Source organism: Aptenodytes patagonicus, chromosome 16 (assembly GCF_965638725.1).
Source record: "Aptenodytes patagonicus chromosome 16, bAptPat1.pri.cur, whole genome shotgun sequence".
In the NCBI taxonomy this organism is placed as follows: domain Eukaryota; kingdom Metazoa; phylum Chordata; class Aves; order Sphenisciformes; family Spheniscidae; genus Aptenodytes; species Aptenodytes patagonicus.
The window spans coordinates 1004593-1030878 of NC_134964.1; the positions used below are offsets into that span (position 1 = coordinate 1004593).

At 44.6% G+C, this 26286-nt stretch overlaps 1 protein-coding gene across 13 annotated transcripts in view; it reads left to right on the forward strand.

Annotated features, from left to right (window-relative positions):
* The window catches only part of CACNA1G (calcium voltage-gated channel subunit alpha1 G), a 152380-nt gene that overhangs the window by 120294 nt on the left and 5800 nt on the right, over positions 1-26286 (forward strand). For 11 of the 13 annotated variants that reach the window (XM_076354083.1, XM_076354086.1, XM_076354085.1 and 8 more), the window contains 9 exons: positions 4995-5146; positions 7562-7671; positions 8729-8862; positions 10045-10115; positions 10392-10470; positions 10548-10669; positions 11628-11972; positions 20817-21006; positions 23542-23711. In XM_076354083.1, coding sequence (XP_076210198.1) covers positions 4995-5146; positions 7562-7671; positions 8729-8862; positions 10045-10115; positions 10392-10470; positions 10548-10669; positions 11628-11972; positions 20817-21006; positions 23542-23711 — 1373 coding nt within the window. Of the gene's footprint in view, positions 1-4994; positions 5147-7561; positions 7672-8728; positions 8863-10044; positions 10116-10391; positions 10471-10547; positions 10670-11627; positions 11973-14295; positions 14437-17645; positions 17781-20816; positions 21007-23541; positions 23712-26286 lie in introns of all 13 variants that reach the window. The other 2 variants (XM_076354096.1, XM_076354089.1) reach the window with 2 other exon arrangements.

Below are 26286 nucleotides of genomic sequence, written 5' to 3' on the forward strand. Positions count from 1 at the left end.
TGCAAATCTGTCCCTTGCTCTTTTTATTTTTAGGAGAAGCTTTGATCTGGCAAGCATTTTGTTTAATTCATAACTTAAGAATATTAGCCTGAATAATTAAAGAGGCGCCAACATAGAAACAAATACAGCTGTAATTTTCGACAAAAATAATAAGCTAGGAAAATTGTGCCATTAAAACTCTCACCTGTGACCAAGCTCCCACTGCTTGAGATGGGAGCAGGGCTCCATCCACCTCTCACATATTGCAGGGAGTTTTGATTAAATAAAAATTGCAAGGTGAGGGCTATCGGCTTTCGCTGCAGAGGATAACTCAGGGAGATCGAGGTTCCTACCTTATATTTCTAAGACCTTGTTGGGAGTTATCACAACATGCTTTAATAAATCCTGAATCTCCTTCCCATTGCCATTCCTGGTATTTTTATTTCTTTGCCTTCATTCTTGCTCTTCTTGGTAGGCCTCCTGTCCTCTCCTGCGAAACAGGGGCAGCACGAGGGGGGGTGTTGTCACTGGGTTTGGGGGTCTGTTTATTTTTTCTTCTTTTTATTTGTTTGTGACTCCTCTCCTGGTCCTACAGAGCTACATCAAGGCTGTCTTATTTTATTTTATTTTATTTTTAAGGCATTGAACTTATTCCAAACCCCTCCATTATCCCGCGCAGACTCAGAAAGACTCTTAGAGTTTGCCTTTAAAACATGTGCAATTGTCAGGTCTGTGCTTTGTGTTTCCTTTTGTTGTCTTTTCTTTGGATCCAGTGGTAGTGAATGTGCCATGCTGCTCTTCAGGCACCGGCGTGAGGGAATAGAAAGGTTTTATTTCTGAACCTGACTGTTGGGGACATTAGGGAATCAGTCCCGGGTGCTGTAGACGAACCTCCTGTGGTTCAATGAGAAATGTGGAGTTGTGACCCCAAAGCTTCCACACATCTCTGCACTTACAGAGGGCTTCTTTCCTCTCCCTCTGAAGATAAGATGGAGTAGTGTGTGTGCGTGTGTGTGTGCTGCTGCCTGGTGCTTAGTGAGATATTATAATTTTATTTTTTCCTTTTTTTTTTTCCCGAGTCTACATTCTATCACAACCGGAATCTTCTCAGTGGAAATAATTTATCATTTTCCATTTTGCTTTTGTTTTTTTTTTAATAAATCCATTCAGTACAATAAAAGCCAAGTAAAACGCTGTGTTTAAAAAAAGATCCTTCAGTGCAAACTACTTTTTAACCTAATAATATTCTTGATACAGTTTGTAAATCCAGCTGCGTCACGGGCTCACTGGTTTGCCGCTGTCCTCCAGATATACTCAGACCTGCAAAGTAGTTAATTCCCTTATTATAGGAGAAGGAAGAAGCTGGAGACAGTAATGGAATTGTCCCACTCTCGTGAATTCCAATTTCCTGTGCCCACGCACCTCCGTCTCGAAAGCCACCTCGGGGAAAGTGGCAATTTCTCTCTAGACAGGGCTATATTCGGAGGCAGCCGCTGTCCGGAGACATGCCCAGCCTGACTCCCCCCAAGAAAATGCAGTTAATGGGAAGAGAGCGGCCCCGGCCCCATCTCCCGCGGTGCCGGCAGCGGCCGGCTGAGCCCCGGGACCCTCTGGGAGCTGGCGGTGGCACTGCCCGGCAAAAACGGGGGTGCCTCCAGCGCTGCTTTGCTGGTCGCTGGTGCCATTTCACGGGTCATGTCCTAGAGCTGTCAGACGAACAGCGGCATGGGGCTTAATGCCCCAAACCTGGGCTGTGATCGCTGAAGCCGAAGGGAGAAATTGGAGCAGGCTTAGGAATGGGAAATGTTCTTCCTGCAACAGCAATGGTCACTGCCGTTCCAAACGGGCAGGAGAGGACGGCGATGAGTTTGGCTACCCCAGGACACAGGCTGGGGCTGCCGTGCTCTGCCTCCCAGCCCTTGTCAAGGGGATCAATTATAATCCCACGGGATGATGCCAAGAGGAGTACAGAATGTCTGCTTGGGAAACAACTTGAGTTGAGGGCCCGTGAAAAATGATAAATTTAAACCGAGTGCCCCCCCTGCCAGGCACCCGCTCCCCTTGCCGGCATGGTCCCCTTAGACCACCATTGCCCAGGATGAGCGGGCAGGTGGGACTCTCCCAAACCAGCTCTCAACCAGCTGCAAAATCTCCTTCCTGCCTGGGTGAGGAGGAGATTGCTCAGGATCCACTGTCTGAGCTGATTTTCTCCAGTGTAACGATATCTAAATTTGAGCCACTTCTCCCTCTCCCCTACCCCTGGCCTCCAGTCACGGTGAAGCAGCTTGATTTACACCCTGTTTACCAGCCTGATGTCTCATAGTGGGCTTTTGCTGTTATTTCCCCATCTTCTCACATTCTCATTCTGCCAGTTCTTCTTTTGTTCGTTTGCTCTCCTCCTCTTTTCTTTAACGCCATGTGTGCCGGGAAGCCAAGTTAACCTTTCCAGTAATAACCGAGACTAACCCAGAGCTCTTGTTGTTCTTGACACAGTGTATTGTAACAGTACAGTAATGTGGTGTTGTGTTAGTTGTGAAGTTCACCACCTGGAGTTTAACAGATGTCTGTATTTCCCAAGATGTTGGTATTGTTTAGATCTTTCCTGCAATAATTAGAAAGGATGCTGTGTGATAGGGGGCACGGGCTTTGCACTTGGGTGATTACACGTGAGCAACACCCGACTTCTCTGCAGAACTGCGCAGGTCGGGTTAAATAAATAGTATTTATACAATAGCAAGAAAATGGTTTATCTGTTCAGAAAGTTTCCCTGCCCGCCTAGACACAGCAGCTATTTATCTATAGTCCTCGGACAGCATGCCAGCTCGCCTGTGGTTCATCTCACGGTAGTATCTGTATTGCACTAATATGCATGGCCAGCATGCGGCAACCGGCGCGGTGAGTGGTGGCATGATTCATGAACAGGGTTGACAGATCCCCTCTTAACAAAGTTAACGGGGAAGGATGAAATATTTACTAATGGTAATCTTCTAAGGCTGCAAGCGCATCTGCAACAGCAGCATCCAGAGACGTTTGGCTGTGGAAACCTGGGGGCGTGTGCTGGGAAAGGTGAAAAGGAGCTTTGGCATTTGGGAGAGGGGGGATGCGAAGGGGGAGAGCCTTGGCAGACACACGAACAATTAGCAACCCTGCTTATAAAGCCATGCACTGGCTAATCCAGGTGCAGGAGCCCTGCACGGGAGACATTTTACAACCTCTCTCTAAATCCTCTCTCTGTTCTAACGGCGTCGGTGCTATTCTGTAGGATTTGGAATTACCTGTCAATCAAAGCTAAGAAAAATTTGAATTCCAGTGTAATTATTCATAAGTAAATCCACTGCAAGAAAAGGCAGAAACATTGACGTTTTTCTTTTTGAATGTGAATTATACATAAATGTAGAAGAAGTAAGTGATCCAATTACGATGGTGTTTCTTTCTGAGATGATAAGTTGGTTCATAAAAATAGGTCCTATTCCTAACCTAATTGTATTCAAACATTTTAGTTAATTTGCTACTCATAATTTAGCATAATATGATCGAGATATCTTGACTTTATGGAGATTTATGCAGATTCTGAGATATCCGACAAAGTCTTATGAGTGAGTCAGCAGCTACCAGTCTGCTTTTTTGTAAGCACTCAATAGCTTCAGCATGAAAATTCATTTTATAGACCTTTTCATCGATATCGTGCTTTAGCACTCAGGTACAGATCACCTAAAGCACACTGCAGATCAGAAAGTGAATATTAATAGTGCCTTTCGTTTGATGACACTGAAGCAGAATTTTGGGCATTCCAAACCCCTACAGAATAAAACTGCTGAGTGATTTGTCTCTCTGGTCCCTGGGCTGTAAGGGAAAGGTCTGTCTCTATGGAACAAACAAAACTTCTCTGATTTTTCAGGATCCTGTTGCAAAACAGGGAGCGCATGAAAACATTAAATCTATGGGTTTGATTGCAATATCATTGGCTATTGACAAAGTGAATTCTACTTCCAGGCAAAATTTAATCTTCTAAAATTAGTTTTCCCTGAGGGCACCCCAAACCTGTGCTTCGTGGCTTCATTCTGCCCAACTTTTTGCTTAGAGTAATGTATCAAACTGTACATTTGCTCAGCAGCACTAAATATCAAGCCATATAATTCTTACAGCTCAATAATTTTCATAACCAGTTGATCATCTAATTATGAGAGTAATATTATACTCTGACATATTCAAGACAGTCCTTTCCACTTCAATCTGCATTATAATGCCTCCTTGAAAATTGTACTGAATTATATACTCAGCCTTGGCATTTCCTCATTAGAGATTAGGTGAGTAAATGAGTTTATCTCTAGGAACATTCGGGGTCTGAAGAGCATGTGTCATCCCTGAGGCAGCCGAACACGGGAATGAGTTGAACAGTGAAATCTGTACTTTGATAATCTTGTCTAAATGGAGGATCATTATTTTCTAATCGCTAAGGCTGACTGATCAGTTTTCCTTGGTATTTTTATGGACCATTTTTCAGGGCTCTGACAGCCAAAGTGTTGAATTTTGTTCTCTCTGCAGTTTACTGCAAAGAGCATAATATTTTTAAGCCATTGTTAGTAAAATCTGTCCCCACTATCTGACCATTAATTGGACTTTTGGATACTTTGGGGACTTTTAAGATCTTTTAAGATCAGCAGAAGCAAAAATTGTTGTTTTAATTTAAATTTAATTTAAATTTCCCTACAGGGAAAACATTCCTTAGCAGCACAATAGTCCCAGATCACCTCATCCCTGATGCCATAAGGCTGAGTATAGCGCATGTCCCACTGAAGATGTTTAATGGATGTAAGATGACGGGAGCCCTGCTGTGTATTAAAAATGGTAACATGCCAGCAAGAAAAAAGGGGAAGGAAAAAAAAGACAGCATGTTGCTGTAATCGGCCTAGAATTTATCTTCTTTGGAGTTGGAAAGTGAGGGTGCATCAACTTCAGAAAGACGCAGAGAAATGACTTGACGTGCCTCTCCGCTCTCCTCCTCCCCGCTGCAGAAGCACAGTGTAAGCCCTACTATTCGGATTACTCCCGCTTCCGCCTCCTGATCCACCAGATGTGCACCAGCCACTACCTGGATTTGTTCATCACTGGAGTGATCGGCCTCAACGTGATCACCATGGCCATGGAGCACTACCAGCAGCCAAAGGTACTGGGACAGAGAGGGGGAAAAAGCAGTGGGGGGACATGCTCAGCCGTGGTGGGATGTGCTGATGGGCAGAGTTAAGGCCAGTTGTGCTGTTAGACCTCGGGGCCCCCATTCACCGTGCCCGACCTGGCCCTTTGCCCCGTGGAGCGTACCCATCCTCCATCTGGCTTCCAGCTCAAACCATGGCTTTTGGTATCTGGATCCCGTTGCACCTCTCTCTTCTAGTTAAGTGGAAACAGACTGCTTTGAAAACAAGGATGGGAGCAGGTTGGTTTGGTTTGCTAGACGAGATCGTCTTTGAAATCTTCCGTTTAACTTAGGTTTTCCACCAAAAAAAGGAGAAAAAGGAAAAAGAATAGTAGAATTTGTGAAATGTTTCTTTTTGCAAAGTTTCTTCTAAATCCCCAGTTTTCACAGGCACTGGATTCCATGCTGGTCTTTAAAATACATTTTAATATATTAGTGTGCTAAGTTCCTGGGTCTTTGTCATACTCTGAAAATAAAAACAGCCTGTCTTGGGATGTCAAGTCTTTTGTGCATAAGAATGAAATGGAAATAGCTGCCTTTGCCATGTAACTTGTACTTATTAGCCACTTTCAGAATGAATAAATATAGTACACAATAGGAGGAAATATTCTTTAAGACTAGACAGGACTTGAATACTTAATGTAAAAAAACCCAAACAACCAAGACATGCAAGCGAGGGGAAAAATATCCTCCAGCCTATCATAAAGAATCCAAAAAGTGAAAGGGCACAAGCCCAATTTATTTTTTCTGTTCAGGTCACCTTTAAATACCCTGGAAGGCTCATTGCATGATTCAGTCATTTGGTGATGAAAAAGGTTGTTGGCTAAGGAGCCTGTATTGGAATTGCCTTGGGTGTGCGTCTTGCCGCAGTCGTTTTGCAGCTACATTTTCTCTTGTATTACAAAAATGTTGGGCAGGCTTTTGGTTTTAATTTTCTTTAGGAAAATAACATTTTGTCTTTAAGCCTCTGGTACGCAGCATCTGGGTAATAACTCCAAGCTTGGGCTGTGCTGGGATGACAGCACCGTTAGAGCCATGCACGTGCTTGAGGGCCCTGCTGAATCAGGGCCCCGAAATCACTCTGGTCTGGGTGACTGATGGCTGGGATCCTGCGGGTATTTAAAAGGCTAAACGTACCGGAGAGCTTTATATCCAAACTAACAACTGCTCAGCATGTTGGTGCTGAAAGGGGTCGGTGGTGGGATACCCTGGGATGCCCTGTGGATGAGATCCCAGCCGGAGATGCTGTGGCTGCCCATGGAGAGGAGGGGCTGCCGTGCGCATAGAGGTGGTTCAAGTAAAGAGCTACTGGGCAAAATCTGCTTTTGCCAAATAAATATGCTCGTTTGATGCTTGTTTGCTGGCAGAGCCCAGGTCCCCTGCAGGATGACAGGGAGGCTCGTTCAGAGCCACAGCTTCCTTTGGTGGCTGGGCTTGTACTTCTTGGGCAGGTGAGGTGGTTTTCATCCATGGATGCTTGAAGCTAAACTGTACCGTGAAGGCAGAGTGCGTGGCTTAAATTCCCTCTACTATGATTTCTCCCTCTTGGGGATCAACAAGTCTTATTTTTGGTCTGAGAGCACTCTGTTGCCATCTCCCACATTCCCTAACAGTGCTCTGGACACAGTTATTACCATCCCATTTGATGGACATTACTTAAGAGGCCATGCAGGATGCTGCTACCACAGCGGTCCTTCACAAGCAGGACTTTTGGGATGAAATAATCTCTGTCATGGCTTAATGCCTGACAGTGCAGGAGTTGTCACAGCCAGGAGGCACCTGTAGTTAATGGCCAGGCTGTGACACCTGCAGAGGGAAGGGTGAGCAGAGGAAGACCCGAGGCACTTGTTCCTGCTGGCATGCCATCCCTCTCTCGTGCTCCTTGCCAAAAGCTCAAGGTGAGGAGTAAATGACAGGCTGTCACGAAGAAGCCATTTGGCCAGTGCTTGCATGGTCCCGGCCAGCCCACAGCTTTTGCAGCAGTGCACAAACGAGCAAGTGGGATGAAATTCAGCTTTCTGCCGAGAGCACGAGGGTTTTTGCGCTGCTGACACCTGCAAATGCAGCAGCTCTTACCACTCACCCAAGCAATCCCAGCTGGGGCTGTGTTACTGCCGTGGGGTTTGAGTTGTGCCTTGGGTTTGCGTCAGCCCCTCCTGGGAATTATATCAGCTGGGTTGGGGCCAGGCAGAAATGCAGTCTGTGCACTCCCTGAAGTACTGGGACTTTTCCCTGGGACATTTGTCATCGGAGAGAGCCCACGGTTGGAGGCTTTTATCTGTAGTTTGGAAATGAGTAACTGGTGAAAGAAGAGGAGGGCAGGTTTGCGGGCAGCAAAGCCCCTCAGCAGAGCTAGCATCTAACCCCGGTCCTGTGTCCACATCCCAGGTTCTTGATGAAGCCCTGAAGATTTGCAATTACATCTTCACCGTTATCTTTGTCCTGGAGTCTGTTTTCAAGCTTATCGCCTTCGGGTTTCGTCGCTTCTTCCAAGACAGGTAACAAAAGCTCCACCTTGACCGCGGGGGCAGCAGCAGGTTTCTGGAGACAGCTGCCCAAATTCAGTGTCCTGGACCCCGATGCTCTTCCCGGTGATGTCACTCTGACACGTGTGAACGCTCTTTGGTGTGACTGATTGAAACCTGGGTAGGTGGAGGCTTGGGATGTGAGTTGGAGAAAGGATCGTGCATGCCGAAGAGTGTGATTGCACCGCTTTGGCCCTTGGGGGTGGACAAAATAGGAGTGAGGCTCGCACCGAGCAGCTGGTTCTCTTCTCACACCAGTTCCATGTCCATATAATCAAGAGGACCTGGTGAAGCAACAAAATTTATGCCAAGAGAGAATCTGGTCCTGAGTGGAAATGAAAGAGAAAAGGGACCTCTTTATAAGCAGATGCTCAGCAGCAGATGAAATTGCTTCTTTTTCTGGATTTTCACTCCCTTACCTCACAAACACAGATTTTACGTCCTTGGTGAATCTTTCTCCACCCATTTCTGCCTCCTTCAATGTTAATACCAAGAGCGCTGGCACTGAGCAGGACTCGACACGAGCCCTTCAGCAGCCGAGGGATGGTCCTACCCCTCGCCCCACGTTTCGGGTGTCCATGCTGGGATTACGCCTCCCACCAACCTGGCATGAATCCAAGGGGTCTTCACTTTGCCCAGTGTGATTTTTGTTGCAAGGACTGGACACGGGGTCCGGCTCTTTCTAGGGCAGATCTCACGCTGAGGTCCATGAGTGTCGTGTCTAGAAGTGGCCGGACAGATACTGCAGCGTCTCCCCTGAGGTCTGCAGCCTCTGGGTAGAAAACTGCCCAGCTTTTGTTTCTGTTTCTCCTCAGTCAAGAATATCTTTGGAATTGGCTGATTTTCTAATGAGATGCATTAGTTATAATGATTTCATAACACAACTGCTTTTGTATAATACCCTCAGAAAAATGCTGCAGATTCATTTGAGTGCTAGAACCATTGAAATGACTGGAATTCGTGTGAAACAAGCTACCTCCCCTTGCCAGCTTCTTAGTAGATGTTAAACTTCATTTTGTGTTGTCTCCAGATGGAACCAATTAGATCTGGCAATCGTGCTGCTGTCTATCATGGGCATCACTTTGGAAGAGATCGAGGTGAATGCTTCGCTACCAATTAACCCCACCATTATCCGAATCATGAGGGTTCTCAGGATTGCTCGAGGTGAGACGAATAAAGCAGAATTAACTTGTGTTTGAGGTGCAGGGTCCCCTCCAGGAGAGAGTTAAGCGTTGGGAAACGGTTCTGGGGCACATCCCCATCACGATGTGCATAGTTCTGGCATCAACAGGCTGTAAACAAATAAAAGAACAATGGGGGGAAATACTTGCGAGGAGCCAAAAAGCTGAGCCAGCTGACCATGTGTTTCTATCTTAAGAGGATTTGAAGGCTGAGAGCTTAGAAATAAAGGAGAAATAGCTGTGGCTTGTAACTCCCAGAGATGTACCTGGAAAAAATATGCCAGTCAAATCAAAGTCATCTCTAACAGGGATTAGAGAACACAAGCTCAAGGACGCTGGCTTTAAAAGACAAGCATCTAATAAATTTAATTTCCCATGGGACTTTACATCTCACCACTTGATGACAAAGCATGCCTCATCACTCTGCATCCATCTGTCCCCTCAGACTTGTAATGACACTGTAAAGCCAGCTTCTTCAGGGCCTGATTTTTCAGAACAAGGAGGTCTCAGGGCCAAATGATGAAGACGTAAAATGTGAGTGCTCAGGCCCTTAATAAAGTACTCCCAGGCCCTCCTGAAGGGCAACGTTGTGCTCTGAGGCATAATTGCTATAATTGCAGCTCTCATCTAAGCAAAGAAGAAACTGGAGGAGAAATGAAATGGTGCTGTGTCTCAAGGGGGAAAAAAAAGTGTTTTTCCCGTGCATTGGATCCCTTTCAGAATTAAAAATACATGTGTTTTCCAATTGGAAATGCAACCTTCTGGAAGAGATGTGTAAATCAGCTCCTCAGTGAATCATGTATGAAAGCGGGTAGCCTATGGAAGTGGGAAAGTAGCCCCAGGGCTAGGAAAGTAACTGCTGACGATAACCAGAGGAAGAGGGAGATGGGTCCAACACGGATAAGGTGGGGAAAGGAAAAGCCAGGCAGAACGATAACGTTTTCTCTAAGTCTCAGGATAGGTGATGCTGCTATTCACGGGATTTTAATAGTATCCAAGCAACCAGGAGTGATGTAAAAAGGCCAGGGACTATAGCAGCTAATGGAGAACACTTGACATGATTTCACATTTCTCTGCCTATAATCTGTGGCTCCTGGGAGAGGGACTGAGTTTGTGCCTCCATTCTAACGCTGCCGTTACCATATTACGAACGTGTTTTCCGCAGTGTTGAAGTTGCTGAAGATGGCTGTAGGGATGAGAGCCCTGTTGGACACCGTGATGCAAGCGCTGCCGCAGGTAACCCACTGCCGTATCAAACCAGATCTCCTCTGGCCCAGAGCTAATTTCCTATTGCAGAGGAATGCTAATCATTTTATCTTTACTGTCATTAGAGAATCACATTTCCCTTCCGAAGCACAGTCTGAGATACAGTCCTTACATTGAGGTCATTTTTTCCCTGAAGCAATTTAAGTTTTGGATTAAAGAATGCAGCAAGAAACAGGTCTGGAACAAAAAAATCAATGAATGTTCTTTTTTTGTGTTTTTTTCCCCCATTTCTTTTTCTCTTTCCAGGTGGGGAATCTGGGTCTTCTCTTCATGCTGTTGTTTTTCATATTTGCAGCTCTTGGAGTGGAGCTGTTTGGAGACCTTGGTGAGTCTTCCCGTGCCGGTGGAAGGGGTGGGAGTGGTGCACGAGCAGGGGTCTCACGGCTGTGCTTGGTCCCACAGAGTGCGACGACACGCACCCCTGCGAGGGGCTGGGACGGCACGCCACCTTCAGAAACTTTGGGATGGCCTTTCTGACGCTCTTCCGAGTATCCACAGGAGACAACTGGAACGGGATAATGAAGGTAAGAGACCCACGGAAAATGAGTATTGCCTATAATTGCTTAATTAGAAGCCATCCACTCTGCTCCAGACCGGTAACGATGCTCAGCCAGGACGCTCACATCCTGCAGTGAGCTGGTCTCTTCATTCGTGCACTGGGCAAAGTCTCTAATTCTGTTCCCTCCTCCCAACAATGCAGTGCCTGTGGTTGCAGGCTCCTGGCATACTCCATATATTCCCTTTTTTTAACCTAAGAGAGCGACTTAAAAAGAAGGGGGAAAAATAAAGGGACTCATCTCTCAAGTAAAACATGAGTTCAGCTCAGTAACATGCATTAGTTTTATTTTTTCCTTAGAAGTCTCCAGTTACTATTGTTATTGTTGTTGGTATTACTTTGTGGGTTTTTTCCTGGGAAAACCCAGGTTTCTGAGAGAGAGTCTCTCTTAGGGGACAGCCATAAAGGCACGCTGTTGTGAAGAAATCTGGTCTATGAATACACAGGGTGCTAGCTAGTCCGAAGGAATCACTTCTCTGTCCATTTGTAGCCCATGGTGAGTGTTAGGCGGCCAAAATCTTAATGACAGGGTGTGAACTTGAGGAAAGAGTGTCTGCAAGCCCAGCTGCTGTGGGGTAGCTGATGGGTTGTAGCTGTACCCTGCTTCGCCCTGGATCCATCTGCCACACTCCTGTGGATTTGGTCTCTAACCTGGTAAAACAGCCTTTCCTTTAGGAGCAGCAGAGTGTCGATGTCTGCTGTTGCACACCCCAAGGAGAATTTCCTCTGACCCTGCTTGTGGTGACTCACACAGAAACGTAAGGTTTTACTGGCAAGTATTTTGCCATTCTAGACATGAAATTTGCCCAATCTTCTCAGTTTTCTTCATGAAAGGAGAACCCATTGCAGCCAGATGACCAGACGGCAGACCGAGGTCCATGCTGGAACCTGTTCACATCCCTCCATCATTTCCCCCCTGTTTCCAGGACACGCTGCGAGACTGTGACCAGGAGTCCACCTGTTACAACACCGTCATTTCACCCATCTACTTCGTCTCCTTCGTGCTGACGGCCCAGTTTGTCCTGGTGAACGTGGTGATCGCCGTGCTCATGAAGCACTTGGAGGAGAGCAACAAGGAGGCTAAGGAGGAGGCAGAGCTCGAAGCAGAACTGGAGATGGAAATGAAGACAATCACCCCCGGCCAACACAGCCCCTCAGACATCTTTGCATGGACAGGCAGCGCCAGTGGAGAGAGACCCGAGAGCCCCCGAGGATGTACCAATCCCATGCAAATCAAGGTGGATTCTCCGCTCTCATTAGTTTACCCTATGGTGAGAATCTCAGTTTGGAGGGTGAAAAGGGCTTGACCTGCATATTTGCTAGGGGAAGACATGCACGAGTCGGTATCGAAGGAGTGGGTGTACCATACGTCCAGGGCTTGTATTCCTCGCTGTCTGCTGACTGACTGTTGCGTGGTGTGGGAACTGATGCTCCAGGGAGGAGACCCTAGGCAGGTCTCCAGACCACCTTGATGCATCTGTTTGGAGGTAGAGAGCTTTGCAGTTTGTTCTGGAGATGTGCCCAAGCCACCCAGTCCAGACCTAGCTCCAAATTTGCTCTAATCCAGAGTTGGGCTAGGTCCTTTGTGATAGCAAAATCATGAGCATAACGTGTTTGCTTTTCTAATGCAGACCATGAACCACAACATAAAAGAGGAATAAAACTTGGCTAATCTTTGCTTAAGTATTAAATTTGTTTTATGTAACCTCAATTTAAAATCCATCCCCACAATCAAGCTTGTAAGAAAAGATTATTTTAACAATAGAATAATCCAGAGGGGACTCAAACCTGAGCTCACCAGACCTGGTGGCAAAACTCCCACCAGCAGGAGCAGGGCTGTAACGTGGTAGCTGCTACGAGCTGCAACAAATCTCTCAAAAGCACAGTTTCTGGATGAAGACTCAGTTTGAGGAATGAGAGAGGTGAGGTCAAGACCCAGACCGGTCCTTCGGGAGGGAACTGAACTGGAATTATACAAGAAAAATGGTCCTGCCTTTTTTTTAGTCTTAGCTCATTGCAAATCGGGTTAAACTCTACAGAGACCTTATTAGCTTTTATTACATCATGATTTCACAACAGCATATCTTGGCTTCTGCCTGGGGTGGACTAATGAGTATTCTAATGCATGAAAAACTCATTTATGGTCTTTAGTCCAAGGGTGAAAAAGAGTAAATCCCTGCTTAAGCTTTGTTTCAGTTCTTAAGCTACTGGAAATTTCTGGTGCCATTAGGAGTCACTGATGTCTGAAACTGAGTCCAAAGCTGCTCTTTGGCACAGGAAAAAGGAATTCAGGGCAATATGGGGAAATCCAGACTCATTACGTCCTCTAGGAAGAAACAACATGTCCCAGCTGTGGTTGCACATGTTAAGCAGAGTACTGGCAAACTGTCCTCAGCGCTGTTGTCCTGCATCAGTCCTCACGCTGGCAAAGAGAGAAATTGCAAGACAGATCCGTGAGAAGGATACCCTCAGCTCTTCGGGCTCTTAAACCTGCCCTCTCTGAAGGTGGCTTTGGAAAGGGCTTATTCTAGTCATAACCTCCAGAGTGTGTTTCTCAAAACACACAGAGTGTGCCTCAAAAACCTCCGGGAGATTTTATTCTAACTATTTATTCTCCCAGCCAAAATCTTCAGGAAAAATCTGATGCTTGAGCATGATAGCAGAGGAATACAATTCCCAGGACATGACCCTGCAAGGACATGTGGTCAGCATGCTCTTTTGCTTGCCTGTTCCCCAGGATTTTTGCACTGTGTGCTGTTTGACTGTAACGACAGTCCTCATTTCATTGTATGTACGTGAAAGGTGCAACCCTTAAATTGCTCCCATGCTGCCTGCGAAAGCCAGACCCTGCTCTGTATAACCTCCCGTTGTCTGTGCTGTGGCCAGCTGGTTTGAAGTTGGCCAGGACAACTGAGGCACCTCAACCCATGTCTGGCACATGAATTAGTGACCTGACGTGTGTCCATCCTGGGTGTCTGCAGCTTTTATGGCTGTCCATAAAAGCATCCTGTGATGCTCAGCTTCTCTTCAAGTCAGGTTATTTTAATTTATGTGACCCCTGGATATGGATTTAGGTGTCAAATATTAGGTCTTGCTCAAAAATGTGGACAGTGGGTATAGAAACCTTACAGCAGTAGTGTCCTGTAGAAGTTCACACCACCAAGTATCAAGATGCTGTTATACCGGCCCCATTATACAGCTCAGATCCCAGGAGCAACCGGTTGTGTTTGCTGAGAGCGAGAATTGTCCCCGAGGAGGGCCCTGAGTGGGAGCAGCCACGATCCCGGGGCAGCCGGCGTCGGCCCCGTCTCTAGCAATGTCTGAGAAAGCTGTCACTGCTCACCGTGATATTACTGCACTGTTCTCTCTCCTCTCCTGCCTCACCTCTCCTGTCCCCTTGTTTCTGTTACTGCTGTTCTCCCTGAACGTTTCCATCTTCCCCCCCGCCCTGCCTTCTATTCTGGTGTTTTTTTCTCCCTTTTGTTTGTTGGGTTTTATACACTGTCCTTTTTTCTCTCTGTCTCTGTCCCTCGCTTTTTTCCTCTCTCTTTTCGGCTTGCTCTCTTTCTGCATGCTATACACCACCCCTCCTAGGAAAGGCACTTGTTTGATACCATATCACTGCTGATCCAGGAATCTCTGGAAGGAGAGCTGAAGCTGATGGACAACCTGTCAGGCTCTGTGTGCCATCATTATGCCCTCCCAGCTCCCGAATATTACAACTCTGAGAACCAGGTTAATATTCCTAATTTCCTGCAAAGTCTCCATCCAAACTTGATTTGACTGAGACCTTTAATAAAGAGTTAAAGTTATTTATTTTATGTAATGCACTCACAGGGATTTTGAAGCATAAGTCATTTTGGCTTTTTCTGTGGGAGTTGAGATAATATTTTGGTTTATGGTATTGTATATAAATGCAAGAGGAAAAGTACAGGCTCTGAGTTTCCCTCTTCAACACAGTAAGAAGTTTTTCATTGGGATTTACTGTTCATGAGTGTTGTAAGGAAAAATGTACAAAATCCCATCTTCATCCTTCAATGGGGTTCTTGTGTTTGGCTTCTTGCTCCTAACCAGGGCTCCGTAGCAATGTCAGGACACGTCTGCAGAGCCTGGAGTACGGTGTGAGGTTTTCCCAGAGCAGAGCCTGGGCTGCTGGGGATCATAAAATGATCTCTACATTTTGTGCCTACTTACACTGCATGAAAATCCAGTTTTGAATGATTTTCCTAAAGAGGCTTCTTGCAAGTGGGTCATTGTAAACTAGATCCTCATCTCTGATCTAAACTGAATTTAGAAGGCAAGGCAGCTCTTAATGATGTACTTAAGTAATTGTGTGCTCCAGTGCTTTCTCGAACAGAGGCTGTAACACTTGTTTAAAATTAGTTCATTTACTTCTTAGAATAAAATACCTACTTTCTCAAGCGTGTTATTCTTTAGAGCAAATATTTTCCCTAAATCACAGCAGTGACCATAATAATAATTCAAGCATACCTATTTTTTCCTGCAGTTGGAATTGAGCAAATTCCATATTTCTTGATCTATCTTTTTTTTCCTTTCTGGCTAAAAATAGCAGAAGTTTTCTTGTTAAATCAGTGTGCTTATTTATGAGCTCACTGACACTCTAAATTATCCAACTCAGTGGTTCATTAGAGGCAAGGAACAAGCTTAGGTAAAATGAAATCCTACTGCAGATCTTTATATAGCGGGATAACATGTCTCCCTCTGATTGCGGTGTATCGCTTTCCAGATTGAGGTCTATTAAGCTATAGGAAGTGGTTGCCTCTAAGAATTGCCGGAGGGATAGGGACGGTAGCTTTGGCGGGGAAGGCAGAGGGTCAGTATGAATCTCAGCGAGAGCTGCTTGGAAATTTTTTGTCACAACATGTTTCACCAGAAAGTGCTGCTGCAGCAAAAAAATGCTTTTGTTTTGACATTTTTGTAATGAAAAAATATAGCATTCCAGTTTGCAACAGCTTTTTGTTTTAAAATTTAAGCTATTTTATTTTTTTCCCCCGTAATTAAAACCCGTATAAATCAGTTGAATGTTTCCAACAAAATGTTTTGACGGCTTCAAACTCAATTTTGGGAGAGGGGAGGCTGAAGAGGGGGTGATGTTTTGTTTACATTTTGGCTTTTCTGTTCACACTATTTGTCATGTTCTCAGGCAAGTCAGGAATTTAGAGCAGCGCTGGGACTTGCTGAAAGCAACCTGATTAATAGCAGCTCCCAGCGGAGCAGCTCCGTCAGGCAGGAGCTGCTGGTGTCCACCGTGCTCTAGCACAGCCTTTCCCCATGTGCTTGGGCTCCGGTCGGTGGGTTGGATCTGTCCCCACTAGGGATCACCATCCTTGTGTTGGCAACCTTCACAGCGATGCTTTTTTGGGGAGCCTCGTATGAAATCAGGAGCTCCTCCAAAGCGTCCCTCTCATCCATTGCCAGCGGATGACTGTGTTAGAGGAGATATCAAACTCAAGGTTAGATGAGAGGATCCCGACCCTCTTCCTTATCTCAGCTGAAGTTTTGAGCCTCTCAAGGTTCACTCATCACTGGGTTTATTTCACACCACTGATGCCATTTCTAAGAGTGAGAAAATCCAGCCCTCTGACAACTTAAGTGCAACAGATCTGGGCCTCTGTGGTTTCCCTTGGAAGATATATTGCTGTTGAAAGACTTTTCAAGCATAGAGGGTAGGAAAAAAAAAAGCACAGTAAGAAATGAAAAGGAAGCACCTGGGACTAGTCCAGACCAGGAGGCCCCTGCAAGCGTGAGCCAAGTCTGTAGGTTACCCGGTGAAATGCTGTCCCCAGTGCCGCTCTCCCACTGCCGCGGGCACCAGCCTCAGACACGTACCCAAGGTGGGGATTTGGGGAGGGCTGAGCCCGCACTTCAGGGCAAGCATCCCTCCTTGCGGTGCCTGGCAGCAGGGGTGCTGCTCTGGGGGAGACGCTGCAGTCCCCTTTTTCTCCAAGACCTGAAGTGATGTTTCACATTTCTTATAAAAAGAGCTCTGTGTCTAGGGAGAGAGCTTCAATATTTTGATAAAGATCTTTACCGATTACTTGAATGCCTTCAGCGGGGATGCGTTTGTGCAAGACGCATCGGTACAGCGTCGGTGTGGCAGTGCAGCACCTATTCCCAGCTCGGGTTTGCTCAGAGCCGGAGCCGGCTGTTGGGGGCCAGGGCTGGGGTGGCATTTGGGGGCTGGAAAACGCAGGCGGTTCTTTTAGTAGGAGAGTTATTGGTGCTTACCCAGGCACTGGAGGCTCTTTAGCAGGCCAAAACCTACTGAAGTCACCAGCAAGGCACTCACTGACCTTTCCAGACTTTGAATCAAGCCTTAAGGTTCTCCCTGTCCCCCTTTAGCCATTAGGAAGTTCATTATAGTCCCACCTGCCTCTCGGAGAGGGGGAGGTCCCCGTACCCTCCCCAGAGCGCAGGGAAAGGCACGCTCCATGCCCCACCTGTTAAATGATTTTGGTGTTGGGGAATCTTCGGGGCCTCAACCAGCTTAGTTTAGAGGCCAAGAAAACGGCATGGTATTGGGTAGGAACAACTCAGAGAAGTCAGAAGATCTTGAAGCCTCTTGTATTTGATCATGGCCAAGGGGATAAATATCTTTAGTATGAAAGTAATGTTAGTTTTGCTTCTTCATCTAGACAGGAGAACAACAAAATACAATGCTAGCATTAGTGTATGGTTTTAAACTCCCTCCCAGCTCACTGGTAAGCATTTAAGTATGAACGTCCCGCTCTTTTTTTTCCATTTCTTTGTTATATTTCGTTTCTTTAACGTTCTGTCCCTGGTAACAATGTGCATGATGTAGCATCTCCCACTGCAGGGATATTGCTTTAGTGTCTAGAAGTATTTAGATTATGATAATTTTTTTTTTCTTTTCCTAAAGATTTGTGTCCTGGTTTCTTATGCTTAATCATCTCTCCCTTTAGATCCCTCTAGCTGAGATGGAGGCTCTGTCTCTGACGTCAGATATTCTCTCTGAAAAGTCCTGGTCCTTAGCTCTGACGGATGACTCTTTTCCTGATGATACTAACACACACTTACTTAATGCTCTGGAAAGCAATGTACATACACTGGTCGCTGTATAGTCTGATGTTTACAGGGTTCAAAATACTGCTTCCACCTCTCTACACCTGCCTAATGGCATTTTCAGTTCAAGCCCATTTCCAAATAGCACCAACCTTTCCCCTGAACAGGACATTGTCCTTAATGCCATTAGGTCCTGGTTTGTATCACTCTCGTCCACGAACTTGGCTCCTTGTGAGGAACAAGTATTTCTTTCTATTTTTCCTTTGGCGTCTTATGTAAAAACAATGTGTTTTCTACAAGTAAAATAAATAGTAAAAAAATGCTTTGGAAAGTGTCAAGGTTGAAATTTCCTCCCCATCTGAAACACATCAGTGATGCTGCGTGGAAGAGACACCCATGAGCTAATGACTCATGTGTCCTCTGCTGAGGGGTCATCTACAACCCTTTGGTTTGTAATGGATTTTTGTCTTTATGAACGCAGGCACCACAAGGCTTTTTGCATGATTGGTGCCAGACTGTTTATTTTACAAATATCAGATGGGGATCTCTCCAAGATGCTGCTTGTTTTGTGGATTCTTACTAGCAGTCATCCTGCTGGGGGCGAAAAAATAGTTTGGACTATTTCGTGTCTTTTTGAATGAAATAACCAGTATTTTGAACCCTGCCTTAACCATCTCCTCTTTGAAACATTAGACATTTTTAGCTGTGTAGCGGTCAAGTGCTTTATTTCTGCTGTACAACAGACATAACTCCTCTTCCAACATTTTTGGATCATTCTTGTTTTCTTTGTTGCTGTTCATGTACCTGCCTTTGGATGTTTGTGTTGTTGATAAATTTTCTGCCATTCCGGTCAATTGTCATCCTAATTAGCACTTATTTGGGAAACATCTCTTAAACCGTGACAATATTTCCCATCATGCTTCATGGCATCACGTGCAAAAGATTTTGTAAACTACGTTTAACATTTTGTATGGGACATTTTGTTTCAAAATTAGTTAGTCTGGAGAGCTGGACTGAGGAGAGAGCCCTTCTAGTTTTGAATCAGATTAGACAAACCTGTTTGACAGCATAGCAAAGTCTCAAGGGTATAGCCAAGAGAGACGGTTTTTCTCAAAAAAAAAAAAGCAAAACCAGGTTGAACAAAGCGTTTTGTGAATTTGTGTCAATACCAACAAAGTGTTTTGGTCAAAATAATTTCCCAACTCCTGAAAAACTGCAAGCTTTCATTGAAATATTTTCTAAATGCAGTATTTTTATACTTCATTTAGACACAGCTTTAGCTGAAAAATATCTCAGAATGTTTTGTTTGTCTCAAAATAGATTTGGGTTGGGATTTTGGTTTGGTTCACGGAAAACTCAGATTTGATTTTCAGTCAAGCCAAAACAACATGTTTTTCAAAACTACCAGTGAACCAAAAAGTCATGTGCTCCTGCTGCTCTGTTTGTGAGCTGGACTCGGAAGATCATTTTGCAGCCATTTTAAATGGTTTTCATGAAGTTCACTCACAAGATTTCGCCCGAGATGACCAGAAAGTGGAAGCGAGCCCACTGTGGTATTGGATCCTGTCAATGAACCTAAAGGTTCATTAAAGGTTGGTTTGGGTAGGATGTTGAATCCAAATTCTCGTGTTCAGATCCAAATGGTTTTGAATTTGAAATCTCAGGTTTCAGGCCATCTTTTTTGCTTAGCTAAATAATATGAAACCTAAATAGCATAAACATACTGCTCGGAAGGGGAAGGCAGGGAGGGGAGGAACAGAGAGGTTCCCAAAACCCAAAGTCTCAGCTTTACCAGCACAGGTTTCACTCTCCTTCCCTGAGCTATATCAGGAGACTGCAGTCTCTCTTATCTGGGCTATATCCAGGCTATATCCAAATTGGCAGGTTCCTGAGGACTGCAACTAATGCTGCATGAGAATGCAGATCCGTTTCCTTCATTAAATTTACAACAGTGGTCTTCCTTTTTTTTCCTTTTCTTCTTTTTTCCTCCTTTTTTTTCTTTTTGTAAATTCCTTTCAGTCTCATCATGTTTCTTGTGCAAATGAAATGCCATAGTGAATTTTTTTTTTTATGACTGAAGGCTAAAATTGGGAAAAAAACCCGTGTTGATTTCAGAAAACCTGTAATGCACTGAGTGAGGGGGAGATTTGTCAGAAAATAAGATTTAAAGTTTTCCAAAAATGATCAGCAATATACTGTATCAGACTACAGTGTCACATCTTATTTCTGTGTTTTTCAATGGAGACCTTTTAAAGATGAAATAATTCTTTCATTAGAAATATCCAGGGAAGTTGACTTTGCTTCCATTTTTGCTAATACTGTCCAACATAGTAACACCCAAGAACATTTCTGGGATGGAGATATTTCCTTGTGAAATCAGACCTGAATCCACCTCATTTGATATTGCCTCTGGTGCTGCCCATTCCAAGAGACTCTTTGGCTGCAAAATCTCCACAGTCCGCACATATACAATAACCCTCGCTTGCATTAGATCCCTTCTAATTAGAGAATGGCTTTAACCCTGAAGCAGTAGGTTTAGATATCCCTTTCAATAAAATGGGTTTAGTTATTCATTACGTAAAAAGAAAAACCAATAAAATTGTGCTGGGAGCCAGAATATAGAATATTTTCTGTAAACTAGTTTTTGTTGGGTTTTTTTTTTTTATTGTTAGAAGAAGAAACTACTCACCTTTGCAAAAGTCTGAGTTGCTGGTGAGGGCACATAGAGAGAGCTTTACTGTTATTGCAGAGGATCAAAGTTATGCAAAGCATGTGACCTTTGTCGGCCTTGAGGCATGATGCCTTCTTTGCATATCCCTGAAATAGTCATGGTTTATTACTACAGTGTTGCTTCCTCTGTTTCTGTGGTTCATTCTGTGTGACAATTTATTGACAATACAAAATGAGGGGTATAGCCTCCTGGTAGATCCATTCGTGCAACTTGTACATACTGACGATGTGCATGCCCATCGTGCCATACTGATTGCAATGGCTGTCGCTAGCGTTTCTGGGCACTTCTCCTCTTCCCGCCCCGTGATGTTTTCCTTCCTCACTGTTTTTCTTCCCCGTAGGCGGATCTCCGCTCCAAAGACGACACACTGACCCTGTCTCCCAGCAAGGACTTGCTGAGCGTGAGAAAGCCTTCGGTGGGGCGCACCCACTCTTTGCCAAATGACAGCTACATGTTCCAGCCGCCGTACTCCAGCCCCTGCCCTGCCTCCCTGGGCGAGAGGAATCCGGCACATCACAAGTCCCAGTCAGGTACACATCTGTCAGCTGGGACAAGAGCAGGATTTTCCAATATAGCAATAGCTGGGATTTTCCAAGCTATTCAGTAGGAGGCAGGAGATTGCCATTGGTTTCCAGTGAAGTGTTGGTGTCCAGACCCGTGGAATGGCTTTGCAAAGACCCTCCACAACTTACAGAGCCCAGGCAGTTAAAGATAAGTCCTTTCCTCTGAACTTTTTGGCAATGTGACGGTGAGCAGTTGGCCTGGCTCAACACTGATTGTCTCCCTGCCTGGTTCCCCGAAGGTTACAGTCCATACAGCCTGGGCTCCATCCGTCTCACCTGAGCTAGCTATGGCCCCAGAGCAAAAATCCCAGCAGAAAAATACTTCCTCATGTCTGTTTTTTTGCAGCAGTACCTATTCTAGGAGGTTTTGGAAGCTCTGTATGGGAACACTTGTGAAAGATGGGAAAATGGTGTCTTTAAATGCTTGTAAAATGAACATAAACATGCTGAATTGAGAGAGATCTTAATGTGAGATGAATGGAAAAATGAGAGAGTGCAGAATTTTCCTTCCCAGTGTGCGTGGTTGGGATATACGCCTTAGAGCTAAATTCAGAGATATTCTTAGATACAGCGTATTGCAGATACCAAGGGCTCTCTCTCTATCCGCACCTCTCTACCTGTACTTGCAGCTGCCTCCCGGTGCTTATCAATGTGCTTTCATTTACTCTGTCTGCTAGGGGTTACCTTCTGCTGGTAAGTGAATGTAGCTGTCTTTAATTCTTCTGTACGTGCCATCATTTTAGACATTTGTCACAGATAAGACAGAGAAGTTTTTACAAGCATTGTCATTTGAAAGCCTCTAAGTAGAACATAATTTCAGCACCGTTCAGAATGGTAGGAGATTTGAACAGATTAGAAATAAGATGTTGAAATTTGCATAGTAATAAGAATTTGGATGAATAGTGACTGTTGAACAGCAGAAAAAAAAAATGCGGACACAACGGAGGAAGATGAATCTGGAGTTGTGAGAAATCACTGCCATAATACAAAATTTTCAAGGTCAAGAGCTGTCCTTTGAAGAACCTGTTTGCACATAATGCAAAAGGTGCAGCTAAAATCCTGGTCAAATCCCACTGAAGTCAATACCAAAACTCCCATTACCTTCAGTGGAGCCAGAATTTATGGCTCTCTCTAACAGCCAAGAAATTCCTTGGAGTTATAATCCCTGACCATACGAAAGAATCCCATTTGCTACAGAGGGAGTTTCCAGTGCTGCATTTTTGACCCTTAATTCGGATGCATTTGCCCTGTCTTGAACAAAAAACACATCAACTTGACCAAAATGTGGGTAATTTCTGAGTCCCTTCTTTCTTCAAGATTGCACTTCCAGCTTGGAGAACTGAATAGCCCCATCTGACAGCCCTGGCTTGGGCAGGGGCAGGCATTGCACCCTTGTAAATCCGCAGGAAAAACTGTTCCACTGAGAGGTAGGAGAAGTATTTTGGGAAGGTAAAGCTGATGTCTTATTCATAACCACATTAAGCAATTAAACCTTTTGTGTTTTTCTCCTGCTGGTGAAATTCCAATTGTCTTAAGCGAGCCAAAGTGCTCAGAGGTGGGTAAGGTGCCCAGATCTTGGCATATGCATCATTGTCCTGTTCCACCTACAATGTCACTGCTTTTCAGGGTGGGGGAAGTCGCCCCTACCTGTTTACAGTTTGTAATATTATAAAGTACTGTGAAGATAGCAAAAGGTGTCAGGCGCCTCTAATAAATCACCACAACTAAGCCATAATATTTCAAGCTGAGAAAGGTTTTGTTGTCAGAAACACTGGCACTTGCAGGAGGTATTTGTTTGAATACTCCTTCGTAATGGGGCTGTTGTTCTGGGAAAGATTCCAGGACAAATGAGATTCTCTGGGATGCGGTCCAGGTTAAATGAATTGTTTTGAAAAATGTTGAGCCTGGTGGGGGGGGAACATGCAGAGTTTCAAACCTTTTAGAAGAAGTAGCCAGCAACCACAAAGGGTCAGAAAGAGGCTGGAGAGTATGTATTTCCTTCTCCTGGGACGCTTTGTAAAACTAGCCTTGAAAGCTGCCAGGTGCCGTTCCCTTTCACTTCATTTCCAGCATGCAGTTTTGAGATCCCAGCAGTCGGTCTCCGCATACGCTGAGGTACGGAGACATCCTTTTCTAAGTCAGATCCTTGTGGTGCTAAGATGTGTGGTTGCCTGCAAAGTTATTGGCCCTAAGGCAAGGATGTAGAAATTGCCAGTCCAGATGAACTTCTAGTTCATCATCTTCTGTTCTTAACAGGAGCTGGTCCCAGTTGTATCAGGGGAAAATGCCAAGAAAAATGAAATAATAGACAATTTTGGAATAATTTGTTAGTAGGTGGGAGTTTTTTCCCGATCATGGACAGCCAGTTGCTGAATGCAGTGGGTTTGCCATGCCTGTCTGGTCCAAGGTGCAACGGAGCAGTTTTCCCTGAAAGGTCATTGAGATTGGGATGCAATCCCCAGATGAACATGTCACATTTCTGTCTCTTCTCCCTCTTGCAAGGTTCAAAGGCATCGGTGCAGTCGCAGCCGGCGGACACGAGCTCTCTCCTGCAAATTCCAAAAGACCATTTTCACCACGTAAGAGCTCATGACCATTTGGTGAGGGACAGCAAACCCCAGGTTTCCCAGCAGGTGCACTCTCCTTCTGCTGAAAGGCTGCTCCGCAGACAGGTAAGCAGACTTATGATCGTGAACCTGCTGAGGTTTTATATTGTCGTGTTTCCAGGTTAACCATGCTTTAAATTCAAGGAGGGATTCACAGAGAAACCTCCGGAGAACTGTAGTTCTCCTACAGAAATAACAAAAAGGTTGATGGATTTTGATCTGAAAGCCATCCAGGAGCCTCCAAAGAACGTGCATGATGAGTATCATCTCCTTTGGCAACATGCCTAAATGTTCTCCACATTGTTAGCACTTTATTTTTTTCAGTCCTCTTCATAAATGCAGCCAAATGCTCCCTAGGGGCTCATTGGGGTTAAGGAACTAATTCTTAACTGCTGTGATTTTCTCAGTGCTTGAAGGGACACAGGACTGCAGAATCCATCCCAGGCCACCCTTCCTCTGGCTCCTCTGGTTTCTCGAAAGGGGAAAACTGTTCAAAGGAAGCTGGATATCTCGTATGCAAAACCATCATGGAAAGCATACTGTTTTTACAGTGAGAATTGAAAATTAAGATCCTGTTGAACCTCCTGTGTGCTTTTGAAATGTTTGAGTATACGCAAAACAGAACACATTATATTTTGCAACTGGTTTTATCTCTGGTTTTTGCCTGGCGTTGATTTAAATCCTGATTCAACCAAAGACCTAAGAGATCTAATCAAAGATTCCAGTCTGGTTGATTGGAAGCATAAGTTTAAATTTATCTTTTTTAGTAAAATACTTAAACTTGTGCTTCACTCTCACATTTTTAAGCATATTTCATTGTGCAGCTGGACCAGGACCAGAGGCATGTCTGATTCCCAAACTCTGCTTTCTTCAGTATTTTCACGCCTGATTTTATATACACAAAATAGATCAGTTCTATTTTTTCAAAAGCAATTTCTCTCCTGCATGAAAATATTCCCATTTCTTTCATCTTTTAATCAACATTGACAAATTAGACAGTTGATTCATTAAGCTCTAAAAATGAATGTGAAGTACCAAGGTTAACAATTACATTAGTCGGTAAGACTAAATTGACATAAGAAATTCCTAGCATGTATTCGTTTGCACAGGGCTGGCCAGCTACCCCAATCACTGCTAATGGGGAAACTAATTGATGTCATGATTCCAGTTCATAACCACTCTCTCTTGCTTTCTAATGAATAACAGACCCATCCTTTTGAACTGATCTATCTAGAATAAATTACCATGTTAGCCATCTTCCTCAGCCTAATTTTGTTCATACCTTTGAAGGCTTCTTTTTCTAAACCTTTTCGTATGTTTAATTTATTCCCCTCGCTCCTCTCTCTGCTCATGCGGTGACATAAGCATGCTCTTGGAGTGACATTTCAGAGAGAAAAGAGCTTTGGGACAGTGAGCAGATATGGTCCACGAGCCGGACAGATCCCTCCGAAGGTTAGTGAGGTGTTGCCTTGGGCATGCTCCCGAGTAGCAAGGAGCTCCCAATGTGGCTAATGGGAGCAGTAAGGTTGTTCTGGCAACAGGGCAGCATTGCTGTTGCTGTTAATTGCAATCTAGATGGCCAGACACTGTGAAACTTAGTCCTTAAAGAGGCAAAATTCCCTTTACACCCCCGGCATTTCTGCTTGCTCAAGTGCTCTCTGCTTGGCTCCTTTTATTGCCACTACTAATTTGTTACTAGCACATCACAATAGCCCAAACTAGCAAAGCATTTTGGTTTGCAGTACCCATTTTTCCTTACTGTTACATATATTGCATGTAATTCTGACTTGTTTTCTTTTCTTTCTTTCCTTTCCCTTCCCCCTTGTCCCCTCTCCTTTCCTAAATTTGTGTATAGATAAATCTTGTCCACCACATACCTGGTCCGTGCACTTTTCTCCATCATTAAAACCTGTGTGTTTAACCTCCCTTTCCCTCCAGAGTGCTGGAGAGTGAACACAGTCCCCACAGTAACGTGCAGTTTAGACTCTGGAAAGTGTGACAATTAGCGATGCACTCGCAGATGAAGATGAGTGGATCGGATGCTTTGAGAGAACATTCCCTGCTGAGGAATACGCTCCTTGGCAGTGCATCGCACAAAAGCTTTTCTTCAGGGGAATTCTACCTGAAATGAAAAATATATTGATTTTCTGGTTCCAGGACTGTGTATCCAAGGTGTAGCCCACACCAAGCTGTGGCTACTACAGGTGTACACCCCAATGGGATGGCAGAGGGTCCTTTTATTTTGAAACAAACCAGTAAAACATTTGTACAAACAGTTACTGCTAACAACTACCAAAGATGCCTGTATCATAGGGAAAGAAAGAGCTGGTGGTGACTAATACTGTCGTTGTATGCAACACAGGTTGGTGTACAAGCAAAAGTAATGACAATAATTACTTTTTGCTTCTGTATTATACTTTTCTGTGGTCTGTGTCTCTTCTCAGGATATGAACATGATTTCTTCTCCCAAACACTCACTAAAACTATTGGCATTGAGGAGACCAGAATTAGCTCCACTCTTGACTGTGGTTAGTTGCCAGTATTATGCTGTAAAATTTTAACTAGAAAGGATTCACCAGCATTGGACAAAATTGTTTGCCGTATTAAGTATTCTCTCAACTCTCACAGACGACAAAGGGAG